This window comes from Oncorhynchus keta, chromosome 13 (genome assembly GCF_023373465.1).
Source record: "Oncorhynchus keta strain PuntledgeMale-10-30-2019 chromosome 13, Oket_V2, whole genome shotgun sequence".
Classification (NCBI taxonomy): domain Eukaryota; kingdom Metazoa; phylum Chordata; class Actinopteri; order Salmoniformes; family Salmonidae; genus Oncorhynchus; species Oncorhynchus keta.
This window is the reverse complement of record NC_068433.1, coordinates 3,922,747-3,939,976: the sequence shown is the minus strand read 5'-3', so window position 1 is coordinate 3,939,976 and position 17,230 is coordinate 3,922,747. Positions and strand designations below refer to the sequence as shown.

Below are 17,230 nucleotides of genomic sequence, written 5' to 3'. Positions count from 1 at the left end.
ATGTCTGTGTTTTTCTGTGAGTTGGTAGTGACCTAACATAATCGTTTGTGGTGCTTTCGCTGTAAAGCCTATTTTAAATCAGACACCGTGGTGGGATTAACAACAAGATTACCTTTAAAATGGTATATGATACATGTATGTTTGAGGAATTTTAATTATAGGATTTCTGTTGTTTTGAATTTGGCGCCCTGCACTTTCACTGGCTGTTGTCATATCATCCCGTTAACGGGATTACAGCCATAAGACGTTTTTACCTTCTTATACTATTACTATATACTGCATAGTACTACACTAGAGAGACCAGCCATGACCTGGCCAAACTCAAACTGGTAGGAGACACACTCACCACTGTAAGCTTTTCCCTGGTGTGAAAGGCAGGTAGGTGTAATGCAGAAGGCAGATAGGTAGAATTATTATCAAGTCAGTTAAGAACAAATTCTTATTTTCAATGACAACCTCGGTAGGTTAACTGCCTGTTCAGGGGCAGAACTACAGATTTGTACCTTATCAGCTCGGTGATTCGAACTTGCAACCTTTGGTTACTAGTCCAACACTCTAACCACTAGGCTACGCTGCCGCAGGTAGGTTTAAGGAAGGTAGGTGTAAGACAAGTAGATGTAAGGTGTAAGGCAGATGTCTTTTGATACTTGAGAATGTGTTGTTGCTTCTCAGAAAAGGGATTTGTTAGAAGTTGAGGAATATTAGATGAAGGGAAGATGAAAGTCAGAAAGGAGAAGGGTGGAGAGGGGCCCCTCGCTAGCTCTCCTCACCTCTCCCAAGCTCTCCTCTGTCCCTCTGTCTGTCTGTCTGTCTGTCTGTCTGTCTGTCTGTCTGTCTGTCTGTCTGTCTGTCTGTCTCTCTCTCTCTCTCTCTCTCTCTCTCTCTCTCTCTCTCTCTCTCTCTCTCTCTCTCTCTCTCTCTCTCTCTCTCTCTCTCTCTCTCTCTCTTTACCCCTCTCTCTTTAGGAAACTGTTTGTATGTAATAAAAGACACTGAAGTGCCTCCCTGCCTCCATTCTCTCCTTTCTGTCTCCTCTGTCTCTTCCATCTCACTTTAGAGTCCCCGTGCCACTGTACGGTCTGACAGAAAGCAGAGGGAGTCCACAGAGTGTAGTATAGTACAGGAGAGGATTTACTAGTCTGTCATTCTGTCATAACACACAGAGAGAAGGTAGAATAGGGATGTAGAAGAAGTACAAAGCTGTCAAGAAAGGGAAGGAGAGATGGGGGTAGAGAGGGGGAGAGAGGGACGCTAAACTGTCACTACTCAGAAGCAGAATGGCTAGATTTCTAGCCAGATTGGCTAGAGACTAGAGAGAGGGGAGTGGAGGGATGGAGGGTGAGATAAAGCCGGTAAGGTAGACTGTCACTACTCAGAAAGAGGGTAGAGGCAACCTGTTGTCTGTCTAGTGTCTGTCATATGACCAGTCAATTGTTGGCTAGGGAGCAAGAGAAGGAGACAGAGAGAGGGGGAGAGGAAAAGAGATGGAAGGGGAGAGAGAGATGGAAAAAGAGAGAGAGAGAGAGATGGAGGTATAGAGGGACTCTGGTCTGTTATGATTAGCTACCTACTAACATCTGGTTGGAAGAGAGACAGGAAGGAACACAGGCCCTCAGCGCCATGGCGACACAGTTTTAAAAACACACATACGCCGCATAACTTAACATCCTAACCAGACACTGGGTGTTTCTCAATATCCCAGTGGTGTAAAATACTTAAGTAAAAATACTTCAAAGTATTCCTTAAGTCGTTTTTCTGGGGTATCTGAACTTTACTTCACTATTTATATTTCTGACAACTTTGACTTTTACTCCACTACATCCCTAAAGAAAATAATGTACTTTTACAAATTTTACAAATGCTTTGTTTGTAAATTACTCCTACTACCTCTCTCCCGTTCCGGCGCTCCACGTCGTCGATCTACAAACCACCTGTCCTGGAACCATCTTTACGCATACCTGGTTTCCATCATTACACACACCTGGTTTCCATCATTACACACACCGGCTCCCCATCGTTAAGCACAAATGACAACCATCATTACGCACACCTGGTGGTTACCTGCTCCCTGACTCCCTGCGTTACAGAATACTGCCTCCAAAGAAAGAAAGCAGCAGAAGTTAAGGACAGATGGTCGACGAACAGGAACACATACTCCGTCAACACCCAGACCGGCTGGCTCAACTGGGGATAAGGTACACAACAACAACAACTAAAGAGGATTAATCTCTAACTAGCGGAAAATAGTCTATCATGTCAGTCCCCCAGCCCATCCAGCGTTCCGCCCAGGTCATCGTCCCTCCTGGACAAATATGACGGGACTCCATCGAAATGCCGTGGCTTCCTACTCCGGTGTTCTCTCTATCTCGTCCATCCGACATGAGCCTCCACCACCGAGAGGTCCAAGGTTTATTTCTCTGCTGACCGGACAGGCTTTGGAGTGGCCTATGGCCATCTGGGAGAGAGGAGAGGAGGAGCTGGGTTTCAATGAGAGGTTCATGGCTCAGGATTCTGGCAGGGTGCCCAGACTGCAGCGGAGTACGCCCTCACCTTCCAGACGGTGCCTCTGGCAGATGGAATATGCTGGTGGTCCACACCTTTTTCCGAAACGGACTGCGCGAAGAGGTCCAGACGAAGTTGGATGACAACCTCTCCGCCTGGATAAACTTCTTAGAGAGCGCCGGGACCCCCCCGTCTCTCGCTTCCTCCTTTTGGCCGTCCTGAAACAGAGCCTGAACCCCCCCTGAGGCAGAGGGGCATCTGTTCAGCGGTGTCCGGTACGTTCAACCCGAGTCCACGAGGGCAGAAGGGTAGCCCCGTGATCATCCAGTCTCCCGGGGTGTTCAATCATCATCACTTTCCGCCAAACCCTTTCTGGTTTCCATTTCACTGGCTCATGTGTTGTCTCTACAGCTCTTAGTGGCCTTCGGCACCGCGGGAAACTTCATCGACCAGGTCCTAGCCTCGTCACTGAACATCAAATCATACCAAATCTCCTTTTACGGTCCAAGCACTGTATAGTTGACCATTATGAAACCGGCACAAAAACGCACATCACAACACCACTCACCCTCACAGTGGAACCCATGCATCAAGAAAGCCTCCCTTCCTCATCATCAATTAAACTGTACACTCCGGTGGCTCCAACGTCGTGACCCCACCATCTCGAGGATGAAAAATCACTGACTGGGCACCGGAATGCCGGAGGACCTGCTTTTCCTTCCCATGTCGTTCCACGTAGGTTGAGAGTTCATTTTGGAACTTCATCTCCATCGTCTCTGCTCTCACTTCTCTCCTGTGGTCCTCGTAAGTTGGTGTCCTGCAGTCGATGAGGCCTTCCTTATACTGAAGGGGCGTTTCACCTCCCCGTTGCTGAAACACCCAGATCACACGCTTCAGAAGTGGCCGTGGGGGCCATCCAGTGAAGACACGGACCCATTTCTCATCTTCACCAACCATCTTCCGAAGGGAGTACATATGGACAGCAAGGTGGGCCCTTTTCTTCATTAGAAATCTGCTTCACCTTGTCATATCGCCCAGGTTCAAAGAACATCAAAGAACATCAAAGACGATGCCCTGTCCTGTGTCTACGAATCGGGAGAGGTTCCTGTCCTGAGCGCACCCAACATTCCTCCCTTCCGAGTCGTTGCCCCTATGCTTTGGGACGTAGAAGGCTTGGGAGAGGGAACCCGCGCCTGCTGCCTGTCCTCCAGAGCGCCCCTACGTTCCCACGGGGATTTATGGATTGGCTGTTGACCAGGGCACACACATCTCTCCTCACTGGACACTCAGAGATCACCCTCACTATTCAATCTATCTCCGGAAAGTACTGGTGGCCCTCCTTGACGAAGGACATTGCTCGCTATGTCAACTCCTGCCTGTATGTTCCCTGCAGGGAAACTCCTTCCCCTTCCTGTTCCTCAGCGGCCTTGGTCTCATCTGTCCAATTATTTTGTCACTGATCTCCCCTCTTCTGATGGTTTCACTACTATTATGGTTGTTGTGGACAGAATCTCTAAATCCTGCCGTTTTATCCCTCTCTCTGGTCTCTCTACCGCTCTTCAGGTCTCCGACCGTGGCCCCTAATTCACATCACAGGAGTGCCTTCATGGAGAAGCTGAGGGTTACGGTCAACTTCACTTCCGGGTACCGGCCTCAGTCCAAAGGGCAGGTGGAGAGGATGAACCAAGAGCTTCGGGAGGTTCTTTAGGAGTCACTGCCAGGACTGGCAGAGCCGGGGCGATTCCTTCCCAGAATTCACCGCGTCACTCCTCCTTCCAGTGTGTCCTTGGATATCAGCCAGCCCCGACTCTGTGGACCCCGAGCTAGACTGAAAAGCTCCTGCAGACGATTGGTTAGATGCGCAGAGGAGGTTTGGAACGATGCCCACATGAGGCTCAAGAGTGTTGTCCGACCTCCAGAAGAAACAGGCTCCTGAACACGCCACCGCAGTGAGGCTTGCGCGTTCCATCCTGGTGATCGCGTGATCGCTCTCCACCAGGAACCTCCCGCTCCACCTGCCTTGTAAGAATTTGAGGCCCCTGTTTGTTGGGGCCTTTCAAGGTCCTCTGGAGGGTCAACGAGATCTCTCCCTCCCTCGCTCATCCTCTCCTCTCTGTCTCCTCCCTGTAGGTGGTCAACGAGATCACCTATAGATTACAGCTCCCCACTAACTACTAACCACTTACTATCTCATCCTCTTTTCATGGGGCGGCAGGGTAAACTAGTGGTTAGAGTGTTGGACTAGTAATCGAAAGGTTGCAAGTTCAAACCCCCGAGCTGACAAGGTACAAATCTGTCGTTCTGCTCCTGAACAGGCAGCTAACCCACTGTTCCTATGCCGTTATTGAAAATAAGAATTTGTTCTTAACTGACTTGCCTAGTAAAATAAAAAAATAAAAAGTGATCTATGTTTTGACCATCTTAAAAACAATTCCATGTGTTAGTTTAGTATGTTTTAAGAAACATGGATGAACGTGTAATTCTGACGTGAGACTGTGAGACCTAGTTGCTATAGGTGTTTTTGTTCAAATGTCTTTAAATGTCCTTTAAAGGATAAAAGTTGTGTCTGTGTGTGTTCATGTTGTCGAGTTCATCACATCGACAGTAGTATAAATCAAGTTTTGATAAATGTTTGGGAATGAGTTGTAAGTCTTGACAGACAAGGCAATACAACATTAGCATATTCTACACTGAACAACTGTAGAGGCTTTTTAATTAGTTAAAGTCCTGGGATTTACGAACGGTACTAAGGTCATGTTTTATTATGTTCGGATGGACAGATACAATCAAAGTCTCTAACAGGGGATCATTTACAACCACAGTCCCTCCCCTCTCTTTCTTTCTCTCTCTCTCTCTCTGGGCTTTTACTGAGATTAAAAAAACACTTTCAAGACAATAGTCGTCATCGACTTTGAAAAACCGCAACACCCTCCTCGTCCCCTCCCCTCTCTCTCTTTCTTCTTTTGTCTTAAATGTGGTATGATGAGTTCATGTCTGTCCTCTTCTTCTTCTCTCTCTGTAGTTTGTAGCCCAGCCTAACTGCCAGCATCTCCTAGCTACTCTGTGGTATGATGGGTTCATGTCTGTCCTCTTCTTCTTCTCTCTGGGTAGTTTGTAGCCCAGCCTAACTGCCAACATCCCCTAGCTACTCTGTGGTATGATGAGTTCATGTCTGTCCTCTTCTTCTTCTCTCTCTGTAGTTTGTAGCCCAGCCTAACTGCCAACAACTCCTAGCTACTCTGTGGTACGATGGGTTTCCTGGCTGGAGGAGGCGACACTGGGTTGTCAAATTGGGGACCTGTTTCATCATAGGACTGCTGTTCCCTGTCTTCTCAATGGTCAGTATACAGTGTCTCTCTCTGTGTTTGTGTGTGTGTGTGTGTGTATGTCTGTCCTCTTCTTCTTCTCTCTGGGTAGTTTGTGTGCCAACAACTCCTGTGTGTGATGGGTGTGTGTGTGTGTGTGTGTGTGTGATGTGTGTCCTCTTCTTCTTCTCTCTGTGTTTGTAGCCCAGCCTAACTGCCAACAACTCCTTGCTACTCTGTGATGTGTGTGTGTTTGTGTGTGTGTGTGTGTGTCTGTGTGTGTGCTAATGTGCTGTGTGTGTGTGTGTGTAAGCCCAGGTTTTATAGGACTGCTGTTTCCTGTCTCTCTTGCTGGTAGCCCAGCCTAACCCAAACACTACTATCTGGGTAGTTTGTAGCCCAGACCCAAACACTACGATGGGTTCATGTCTGTCCTCTTCTTCTTCTCTCTGGGTAGTTTGTAGCCCAGACCCAAACACTACTATCTGTAGTTTTAGCCCAGCCTAACCCAAACACTACTATCGTTCATGTCTGTCCTCTTCTTCTTCTCTCTCTGTAGTTTGACCCAAACACTACTATCTGTCCTCTTCTTCTTCTCCTGGGTAGTTTGAGCCCCCAAACACTACTATCGTTCACCTGGGTAGTTTGACCCAAACACTACTATCTGGGTAGTTTGTAGCCCAGCCTAACCCAACACACTACTCATCTGTCCTCTTCTTCTTCTCTCGACCCAGCTACTCTGTGGTATGATGGGTCATGTCTGTCCTCTTCTTTCTCTCTCTCTGTAGTTTGTAGCCCAGCCACACTGCCAACAACTCCTACTACTCTGTGGTATGATGGGTTCACCGCCCAGCCCCAAACACTACTATCTGGGTAGTTTGTAGCCCAGCCTAACCCAAACACTCATGTCTGTCCTCTTCTTCTTCTCTCTCTGGGTAGTTTGTAGCCCAGCCTAAATGCCAAACACTATCTGTCCTCTTCTTCTTCTCTCTGGGTAGTTTGTAGCCCAGCCTAACTGCCAACATCTCCTAGCTACTCTGTGGTATGATGGGTTCATGTCTGTCCTCTTCTTCTTCTCTCTCTGTAGTTTGTAGCCCAAACACAACTACGATGGGTTCATGTCTGTCCTCTTCTTCTTCTCTTCTTCTCTCTCTGTAGTTTGTAGCCCAGCCTAACTGCCAACAACTACTACGATGGCTTCATCTGTAGTTTGTAGCCCAGCCTAACTGCCAAACACTACTATCTGTCCTCTTCTTCTTCACTTCTTTTCTCTCTGTAGTTTGTAGAGCCTAACTGCCAAAACACTATCGATGGGTTCATGTCTGTCCTCTTCTTCTTCTCTCTCTGTAGTTTGTAGCCCAGCCAAACACTACTATCGTACATGGGTTCATGTCTGTCCAAACACTCTCTGGGTAGTTTGTAGCCCAGCCTAACCCAAACACTACTATCTGTGGTACGATGGGTTCCCTGGCTGGAAACACTGTTGTCAAACTGGGGACCTGTTTCATCAAACACTCAATGGTCAGTATCGTGTCTCTGTGTGTGTGTGTGTGTGTGTGTGTGTGTGTGTGTGTGTGTGTGTAACCAAACACTACTATCGTACAGACCCAAACACTACTATCGTACAGACCCAAACACTACTATCGTACAGACCCAAACACTACTATCGTACAGACCCAAACACTACTATCGTACCGACCCAAACACTACTATCGTACCGACCCAAACACTGCTATCGTACCGAACCAAACACTACTATCGTACCGACCCAAACACTACTATCGTACCGACCCAAACACTACTATCGTACCGAACCAAACACTACTATTGTACCGACCCAAACACTACTATCGTACCGACCCAAACACTATCGTACCGACCCAAACACTATCGTACTCTTTCCAGCCTGGTTTGGCTCAGCTTGGTTTGACTCAGCTTGGTTTGGCTCAGCTTGGTTTGGCTCAGCTCAGTACTGCCAAAAAGGCTAATGTATATATGAACGTGTAATTACGGAGGTTGGAACATTTCCGGAATCAGAAGGGAATAAGTAAGGAAATTCTCCAACTGGGAATACTCCAACTGGGAAAACTCCAACTGGGAAAACTCCAACTGGGAAAACTCCAACTGGGAAAACTCCAACTGGGAATACTCCAACTGGGAAAACTCCAACTGGGAATACTCCAACTGGGAAAACTCCAACTGGGAATACTCCAACTGGGAATAATAAACTGGGAATACTCCAACTGGGAAGACTCCAACTGGGAATACTCCAACTGGGAATACTCCAATGGGAATACTCCAACTGGGAATACTCCAACTGGGAAGACTCCAACTGAGAATACTCCAATTGAGAATACTCCAACTGTGAATACTCCAACTGGGAATACTCCAACTGGGAATACTCCAACTGGGAAGACTCCAACTGGGAATACTCCAACTGGGAAGACTCCAACTGGGAATACTCCAACTGGGAATACTCCAACTGGGAAGACTCCAACTGGGAATACTCCAACTGTGATTTCAGAAAAAAACTGGGAATGTTTCCAACTGGAGACCAACTAACCTCAACTGGGAATACTCCAACTGGGAATACTCCAACTGGGAATCTCCAACTGGGAAGACTCCTCTGTCTCAATTGAGAATCTCCAACTGTGAATACTCCAACTGGGAATCCTCCAACTGGGAATACTTCAACTGGGAATACTCCAACTGGGAATACTCAACTGGGAAGACTCAACTGAATCTCAACTGGGAATCTCCAACTGGGAAGACTCCAACTGGGAATACTCCAACTGTGATTTCCTCCCTGGGACTGTTCTCTGCCTCCTCACTCTTCTCTGTCTCTCCTCTCTCTCTCTCTCTCTCCTCCCTCACTCTTCTCTGCCTCCCTCTCTCTTCTCTGTCTCTCTGCCTCCATCTCTCCTCTCTCTTCCCTCTCTCTTGCCTGCCTCCCTCTCTCCCCCCTCCCTCTCTCTTCTCTGCCTCCCTCTCTCTTCTGTCTCTCCCTCTCCTCTCTCCTCTCTCTCCTCCCTCACTCTTCTCTGCCTCCCTCACTCTTCTCTGTCTCTCTGTCTCTCCCTCTCCTCTCTCCTCTCTCTCTCCTCCCTCTCTCTTGCCTGTCTCCCTCTCTCCCCCCTCCCTCTCTCTCCAGATCTATCTCCTAGCCCCTAAGTCTGCCTTAGGTGTGTTTGTGAAGAAACCCTTCATCAAGTTCATCTGTCACACAGCATCGTACCTGAACTTCCTCTTCCTCCTCCTCCTCGCCTCACAACACATCGCCAGGACTAACCTACATATGCAGGTAAGTCAGAAAGTAATGAAAGAATTAAATATTAATTACAGGGATACTTTGGGATGCTGGTATCTACTTCGGCCAGAGTCAGATGATCTTGTGTATACGATTGTTATGTCTCTGAGTCCAGTATGAAGGAAGTTAGAGGTAGTTTTGCGAGCAAATGCTAACTAGCGTTAGCACAATGACTGGAAGTATCTGTTAGCCTGCTCCCCCATAGACTTCCAGTTATTGTGCTAACGCTAGTTTCGCTCATTGCCAAAATCCTGAAGTATCCCTTTTAAGTTATACTAAGTCAGTCATTTATATTTATCTACAAATGAAGGTAAACTTAGGCCCAGTGTTTCCATTATATTAAAAGAACAAAATCAGAATAACATCGTATGGTTTTTGCTGAGTAGGCAGATGTTTTTAATATTTTTAACCATTTGTGACTAATACATTCATCCAATCTAATCTGATGTCATTTAATGCAGGGCCCTCCTCCTACTGTGGTTGAATGGATGATACTACCCTGGGTACTAGGTGAGGAGAGAATCACCCAGAGAGAATCACCGAGAGAGAATCACTGAGAGAATCACTGAAACAGAATCACTGAGACAGAATCACTGAGAGAATCACTGAGAGAGAATCACTGAAACAGAATCACTGAGAGAGAATCACTGAGAGAGAATCACTGAGAGAGAATCACTGAGACATAATCACTGAGAGAGAATCACTGAGACAGAATCACTGAGAGAGAATCACTGAGAGAGAATCACTGAGAGAGAATCACTGAGACAGAATCACTGAGAGAGAATCACTGAGACAGAATCACTGAGACAGAATCACTGAGAGAGAATCACTGAGACAGAATCACTGAGAGAGAATCACTGAGAGAGAATCACTGAGACAGAATCACTGAGAGAGAATCACTGAGACAGAATCACTGAGAGAGAATCACTGAGAGAGAATCACTGAGAGAGAATCACTGAGACAGAATCACTGAGAGAGAATCACTGAGAGAGAATCACTGAGAGAGAATCACTGAGACAGAATCACTGAGACAGAATCACTGAGAGAGAATCACTGAGAGAGAATCACTGAGACAGAATCACTGAGACAGAATCACTGAGACAGAATCACTGAGAGAGAATCACTGAGACAGAATCACTGAGAGAGAATCACTGAGAGAGAATCACTGAGACAGAATCACTGAGACAGAATCACTGAGAGAGAATCACTGAGACAGAATCACTGAGAGAGAATCACTGAGAGAGAATCACTGAAACAGAATCACTGAGACAGAATCACTGAGACAGAATCACTGAGAGAGAATCACTGAGACAGAATCACTGAGAGAGAATCACTGAGAGAGAATCACTGAGACAGAATCACTGAGAGAGAATCACTGAGAGAGAATCACTGAAACAGAATCACTGAGAGAGAATCACTGAGACAGAATCACTGAGACAGAATCACTGAGAGAGAATCACTGAGACAGAATCACTGAGAGAGAATCACTGAGAGAGAATCACTGAGACAGAATCATTGAGAGAGAATCACTGAGAATCACTGAGAGAGAATCACTGAGACAGAATCACTGAGACAGAATCACTGAGACAGAATCACTGAGAGAGAATCACTGAGAGAGAGTCACTGAGACAGAATCACTGAGACAGAATCACTGAGAGAGAATCACTGAAACAGAATCACTGAGAGAGTATCACTGAGACAGAATCACTGAGACAGAATCACTGAGAGAGAATCACTGAGACAGAATCACTGAGACAGAATCACTGAGACAGAATCACTGAGAGAGAATCACTGAGAGAGAATCACTGAGAGAGAATCACTGAGGAGAATCACTGAGAGAGAATCACTGAGAGAGAATCACTGAGAGAGAATCACTGAGAGAGAATCACTGAGGAGAGAATCACTGAGTTGAGAATCACAGAGAGAATCACTAAGAGAGAATCACTAAGAGAGAATCACTGAGGAGAGAATCACTGAGTTGAGAATCACTAAGAGAGAATCACTGAGCAGACAATCACTGAGAGAGAATCACTGAGGAGAGAATCACAGAGAGAATCACTGAGGAGAGAATCACTGAGGAGAGAATCACTGAGTTGAGAATAACAGAGATAATCACTAAGAGAGAATCACTGAGAGAGAATCATTGAGGAGAGAATCACAGAGATAATCACTGAGAAGAGAATCACAGAGAGAATCACAGAGAGAGAATCACTAAGAGAGAATCACTGAGGAGAGAATCACTGAGAGAGAATCACTGAGAGAGAATCACTGAGAGAGAATCACTGAGAGAGAATCACTGAGAGAGAATCACTGAGAGAGAATCACTGAGACAGAATCACTGAGAGAGAATCACTGAGAGAGAATCACTGAGACAGAATCACTGAGAGAGAATCACTGAGACAGAATCACTGAGAGAGAATCACTGAGACAGAATCACTGAGAGAGAATCACTGAGACAGAATCACTGAGAGAGAATCACTGAGAGAGAATCACTGAGACAGAATCACTGAGACAGAATCACTGAGAGAGAATCACTGAGAGAGAATCACTGAGACAGAATCACTGAGACAGAATCACTGAGAGAGAATCACTGAGACAGAATCACTGAGACAGAATCACTGAGAGAGAATCACTGAGACAGAATCACTGAGACAGAATCACTGAGACAGAATCACTGAGAGAGAATCACTGAGACAGAATCACTGAGAGAGAATCACTGAGAGAGAATCACTGAGACAGAATCACTGAGAGAGAATCACTGAGACAGAATCACTGAGAGAGAATCACTGAGACAGAATCACTGAGAGAGAATCACTGAGAGAGAATCACTGAGACAGAATCACTGAGACAGAATCACTGAGAGAGAATCACTGAGAGAGAATCACTGAGACAGAATCACTGAGAGAGAATCACTGAGAGAGAATCACTGAGACAGAATCACTGAGAGAGAATCACTGAGAGAGAATCACTGAAACAGAATCACTGAGAGAGAATCACTGAGAGAGAATCACTGAGAGAGAATCACTGAGAGAGAATCACTGAGACAGAATCACTGAGAGAGAATCACTGAGACAGAATCACTGAGAGAGAATCACTGAGAGAGAATCACTGAGACAGAATCATTGAGAATCACTGAGACAGAATCACTGAGACAGAATCACTGAGACAGAATCACTGAGACAGAATCACTGAGAGAGAATCACTGAGACAGAATCACTGAGACAGAATCACTGAGACAGAATCACTGAGAGAGAATCACTGAAACAGAATCACTGAGAGAGAATCACTGAGACAGAATCACTGAGACAGAATCACTGAGAGAGAATCACTGAGACAGAATCACTGAGACAGAATCACTGAGAGAGAATCACTGAGACAGAATCACTGAGAGAGAATCACTGACGAGAGAATCACTGAGAGAGAATCACTGAGGAGAGACTCACTGAGAGAGAATCACTGACGAGAGAATCACTGAGAGAGAATCACTGAGAGAGAATCACTGAGGAGAGAATCACTGAGTTGAGAATCACAGAGAGAATCACTAAGAGAGAATCACTAAGAGAGAATCACTGAGGAGAGAATCACTGAGTTGAGAATCACTAAGAGAGAATCACTGAGGAGACAATCACTGAGGAGACAATCACTGAGGAGAGAATCACAGAGAGAATCACTGAGGAGAGAATCACTGAGGAGAGAATCACTGAGTTGAGAATAACAGAGAGAATCACTAAGAGAGAATCACTGAGGAGAGAATCACTGAGAGAGAATCATTGAGGAGAGAATCACAGAGATAATAACTGAGAAGAGAATCACAGAGAGAATCACTGAAAAGAGAATCACTGAGGAGAGAATCACTGAGACAGAATCACTGAGGGGAGAATCACTGAGAGAATCACTAAGAGAGAATCACTGAGGAGAGAATCACTGAGACAGAATCACTGAGGAGAGAATCACAGAGAGAATCACTGAGGAGAGAATCACTGAGGAGAGAATCACTGAGACAGAATCACTGAGGAGAGAATCACAGAGAGAATCACTGAGAAGAGAATCACTGAGGAGAGAATCACTGAGAGAGAATCACTGAGGAGAGAATCACTGAGGAGAGAATCACAGAGAGAATCACTGAAAAGAGAATCACTGAGGAGAGAATCACTGAGACAGAATCACTGAGGGGAGAATCACTGAGGGGAGAATCACTGAGGAGAGAATCACTGAGACAGAATCACTGAGGAGAGAATCACAGAGAGAATCACTGAGAAGAGAATCACTGAGGAGAGAATCACTGAGACAGAATCACTGAGGGGAGAATCACTGAGGGGAGAATCACTGAGGAGAGAATCACTGAGACAGAATCACTGAGGAGAGAATCACAGAGAGAATCACTGAGAAGAGAATCACTGAGGAGAGAATCACTGAGACAGAATCACTGAGGAGAGAATCACAGAGAGAATCACTGAGAAGAGAATCACTGAGGAGAGAATCACTGAGACAGAATCACTGAGGGGAGAATCACTGAGACAGAATCACGGAGGGAGAATCACTGAGGAGAGAATCACTGAGACAGAATCACTGAGGAGAGAATCACAGAGAGAATCACTGAGGAGAGAATCACTGAGACAGAATCACTGAGGGGAGAATCACTGAGGGAGAATCACTGAGGAGAGAATCACTGAGACAGAATCACTGAGGAGAGAATCACAGAGAGAATCACTGAGAAGAGAATCACTGAGGAGAGAATCACTGAGAGAGAATCACTGAGAGAGAATCACTGAGAGAGAATCACTGAGACAGAATCACTGGAGAGAATCACTGAGAGAATCACTGAGAGAGAATCACTGAGAGAGAATCACTGAGACAGAATCACTGAGAGAGAATCACTGAGACAGAATCACTGAGAGAGAATCACCGAGAGAGAATCACTGAGAGAATCACTGAAACAGAATCACTGAGACAGAATCACTGAGAGAATCACTGAGAGAGAATCACTGAAACAGAATCACTGAGAGAGAATCACTGAGAGAGAATCACTGAGAGAGAATCACTGAGACATAATCACTGAGAGAGAATCACTGAGACAGAATCACTGAGACAGAATCACTGAGAGAGAATCACTGAGACAGAATCACTGAGAGAGAATCACTGAGAGAGAATCACTGAGACAGAATCACTGAGACAGAATCACTGAGACAGAATCACTGAGAGAGAATCACTGAGACAGAATCACTGAGAGAGAATCACTGAGAGAGAATCACTGAAACAGAATCACTGAGACAGAATCACTGAGACAGAATCACTGAGACAGAATCACTGAGAGAGAATCACTGAGACAGAATCACTGAGAGAGAATCACTGAGAGAGAATCACTGAGACAGAATCACTGAGACAGAATCACTGAGACAGAATCACTGAGAGAGAATCACTGAGACAGAATCACTGAGAGAGAATCACTGAGACAGAATCACTGAGACAGAATCACTGAGAGAGAATCACTGAGAGAGAATCACTGAAACAGAATCACTGAGAGAGAATCACTGAGAGAGAATCACTGAGACAGAATCACTGAGAGAGAATCACTGAGACAGAATCACTGAGAGAGAATCACTGAGAGAGAATCACTGAGACAGAATCATTGAGACAGAATCACTGAGAATCACTGAGAGAGAATCACTGAGACAGAATCACTGAGACAGAATCACTGAGACAGAATCACTGAGAGAGAATCACTGAGAGAGAGTCACTGAGACAGAGTCACTGAGACAGAATCACTGGGAGAGAATCACTGAAACAGAATCACTGAGAGAGAATCACTGAGACAGAATCACTGAGACAGAATCACTGAGAGAGAATCACTGAGACAGAATCACTGAGACAGAATCACTGAGACAGAATCACTGAGACAGAATCACTGAGAGAGAACCACTGACGAGAGAATCACTGAGAGAGAATCACTGAGGAGAGACTCACTGAGAGAGAATCACTGACGAGAGAATCACTGAGAGAGAATCACTGAGAGAGAATCACTGAGGAGAGAATCACTGAGTTGAGAATCACAGAGAGAATCAATGAGTTGAGAATCACTAAGAGAGAATCACTGAGGAGAGAATCACTGAGTTGAGAATCACTAAGAGAGAATCACTGAGCAGACAATCACTGAGAGAGAATCACTGAGGAGAGAATCACAGAGAGAATCACTGAGGAGAGAATCACTGAGGAGAGAATCACTGAGTTGAGAATAACAGAGATAATCACTAAGAGAGAATCACTGAGAGAGAATCATTGAGGAGAGAATCACAGAGATAATCACTGAGAAGAGAATCACTGAGGAGAGAATAACAGAGAGAATCACTAAGAGAGAATCACTGAGGAGAGAATCACTGAGGAGAGAATCACTGAGGAGAGAATCACTGAGAGAATCACTAAGAGAGAATCACTGAGGAGAGAATCACTGAGACAGAATCACTGAGGAGAGAATCACAGAGAGAATCACTGAGAAGAGAATCACTGAGGAGAGAATAACAGAGAGAATCACTAAGAGAGAATCACTGAAGAGAGAATCACTGAGGAGAGAATCACTGAGGAGAGAATCACTGAGAGAGAATCACTGAGGAGAGAATCACTGAGGAGAGAATCACAGAGAGAATCACTGAAAAGAGAATCACTGAGGAGAGAATCACTGAGACAGAATCACTGAGGGGAGAATCACTGAGAGAATCACTAAGAGAGAATCACTGAGGAGAGAATCACTGAGACAGAATCACTGAGGAGAGAATCACAGAGAGAATCACTGAGGAGAGAATCACTGAGGAGAGAATCACTGAGACAGAATCACTGAGGGAGAATCACTGAGGGAGAATCACTGAGGGAGAATCACTGAGGAGAGAATCACTGAGACAGAATCACTGAGGAGAGAATCACAGAGAGAATCACTGAGAAGAGAATCACTGAGGAGAGAATCACTGAGACAGAATCACCGAGGAGAGAATCACAGAGAGAATCACTGAGAAGAGAATCACTGAGGAGAGAATCACTGAGACAGAATCACTGAGGGGAGAATCACTGAGACAGAATCACTGAGGGAGAATCACTGAGGAGAGAATCACTGAGACAGAATCACTGAGGAGAGAATCACAGAGGGGAGAATCACTGAGGAGAGAATCACTGAGACAGAATCACTGAGGAGAGAATCACAGAGAGAATCACTGAGAAGAGAATCACTGAGGAGAGAATCACTGAGACAGAATCACAGAGAGAATCACTGAGAAGAGAATCACTGAGGAGAGAATCACTGAGACAGAATCACCGAGGAGAGAATCACAGAGAGAATCACTGAGAAGAGAATCACTGAGGGGAGAACCACTGAGGAGAGAATCACTGAGACAGAATCACTGAGGAGAGAATCACAGAGAGAATCACTGAGAAGAGAATCACTGAGGAGAGAATCACTGAGACATAATCACTGAGGGGAGAATCACTGAGGGGAGAATCACTGAGGAGAGAATCACTGAGACAGAATCACTGAGGGAGAATCACTGAGGGGAGAATCACTGAGGGAGAATCACTGAGACAGAATCACTGAGGAGAGAATCACAGAGAGAATCACTGAGAAGAGAATCACTGAGGAGAGAATCACTGAGACAGAATCACTGAGGGAGAATCACTGAGGGAGAATCACTGAGGGAGAATCACTGAGACAGAATCACTGAGAGAGAATCACTGAGAGAGAATCACTGAGAGAGAATCACTGAGACAGAATCACTGAAACAGAATCACTGAGACAGAATCACTGAGACAGAATCACTGAGACAGAATCACTGAGGAGAGAATCACAGAGAGAATCACTGAGAAGAGAATCACTGAGGAGAGAATCACTGAGACAGAATCACTGAGGGGAGAATCACTGAGGGGAGAATCACTGAGGAGAGAATCACTGAGTTGAGAATAACAGAGAGAATCACTGAGAGAGAATCACTGAGAGAGAATCAAAGAGAGAGAATCACTGAGAGAGAATTACTGAGGAGAGAATCACTGAGGAGAGAATCACTGAGGAGAGAATCACTGAGGGGAGAATCACTGAGGGGAGAATCACTGAGGGGAGAATCACTGAGACAGAATCACT

At 45.5% G+C, this 17,230-nt stretch overlaps 1 protein-coding gene across 1 annotated transcript in view; it reads left to right on the top strand.

The window, feature by feature from the left end:
* LOC118379866 (short transient receptor potential channel 5-like) overlaps nucleotides 1–17,230 on the top strand; it is an 88,424-nt gene that overhangs the window by 14,850 nt on the left and 56,344 nt on the right. Inside the window, exons 6-8 of the mRNA XM_052460726.1 lie at nucleotides 5,703–5,840; nucleotides 8,959–9,108; nucleotides 9,576–9,624. Coding sequence (XP_052316686.1) covers nucleotides 5,703–5,840; nucleotides 8,959–9,108; nucleotides 9,576–9,624 — 337 coding nt within the window. The remainder of the gene's footprint in view (nucleotides 1–5,702; nucleotides 5,841–8,958; nucleotides 9,109–9,575; nucleotides 9,625–17,230) is intronic.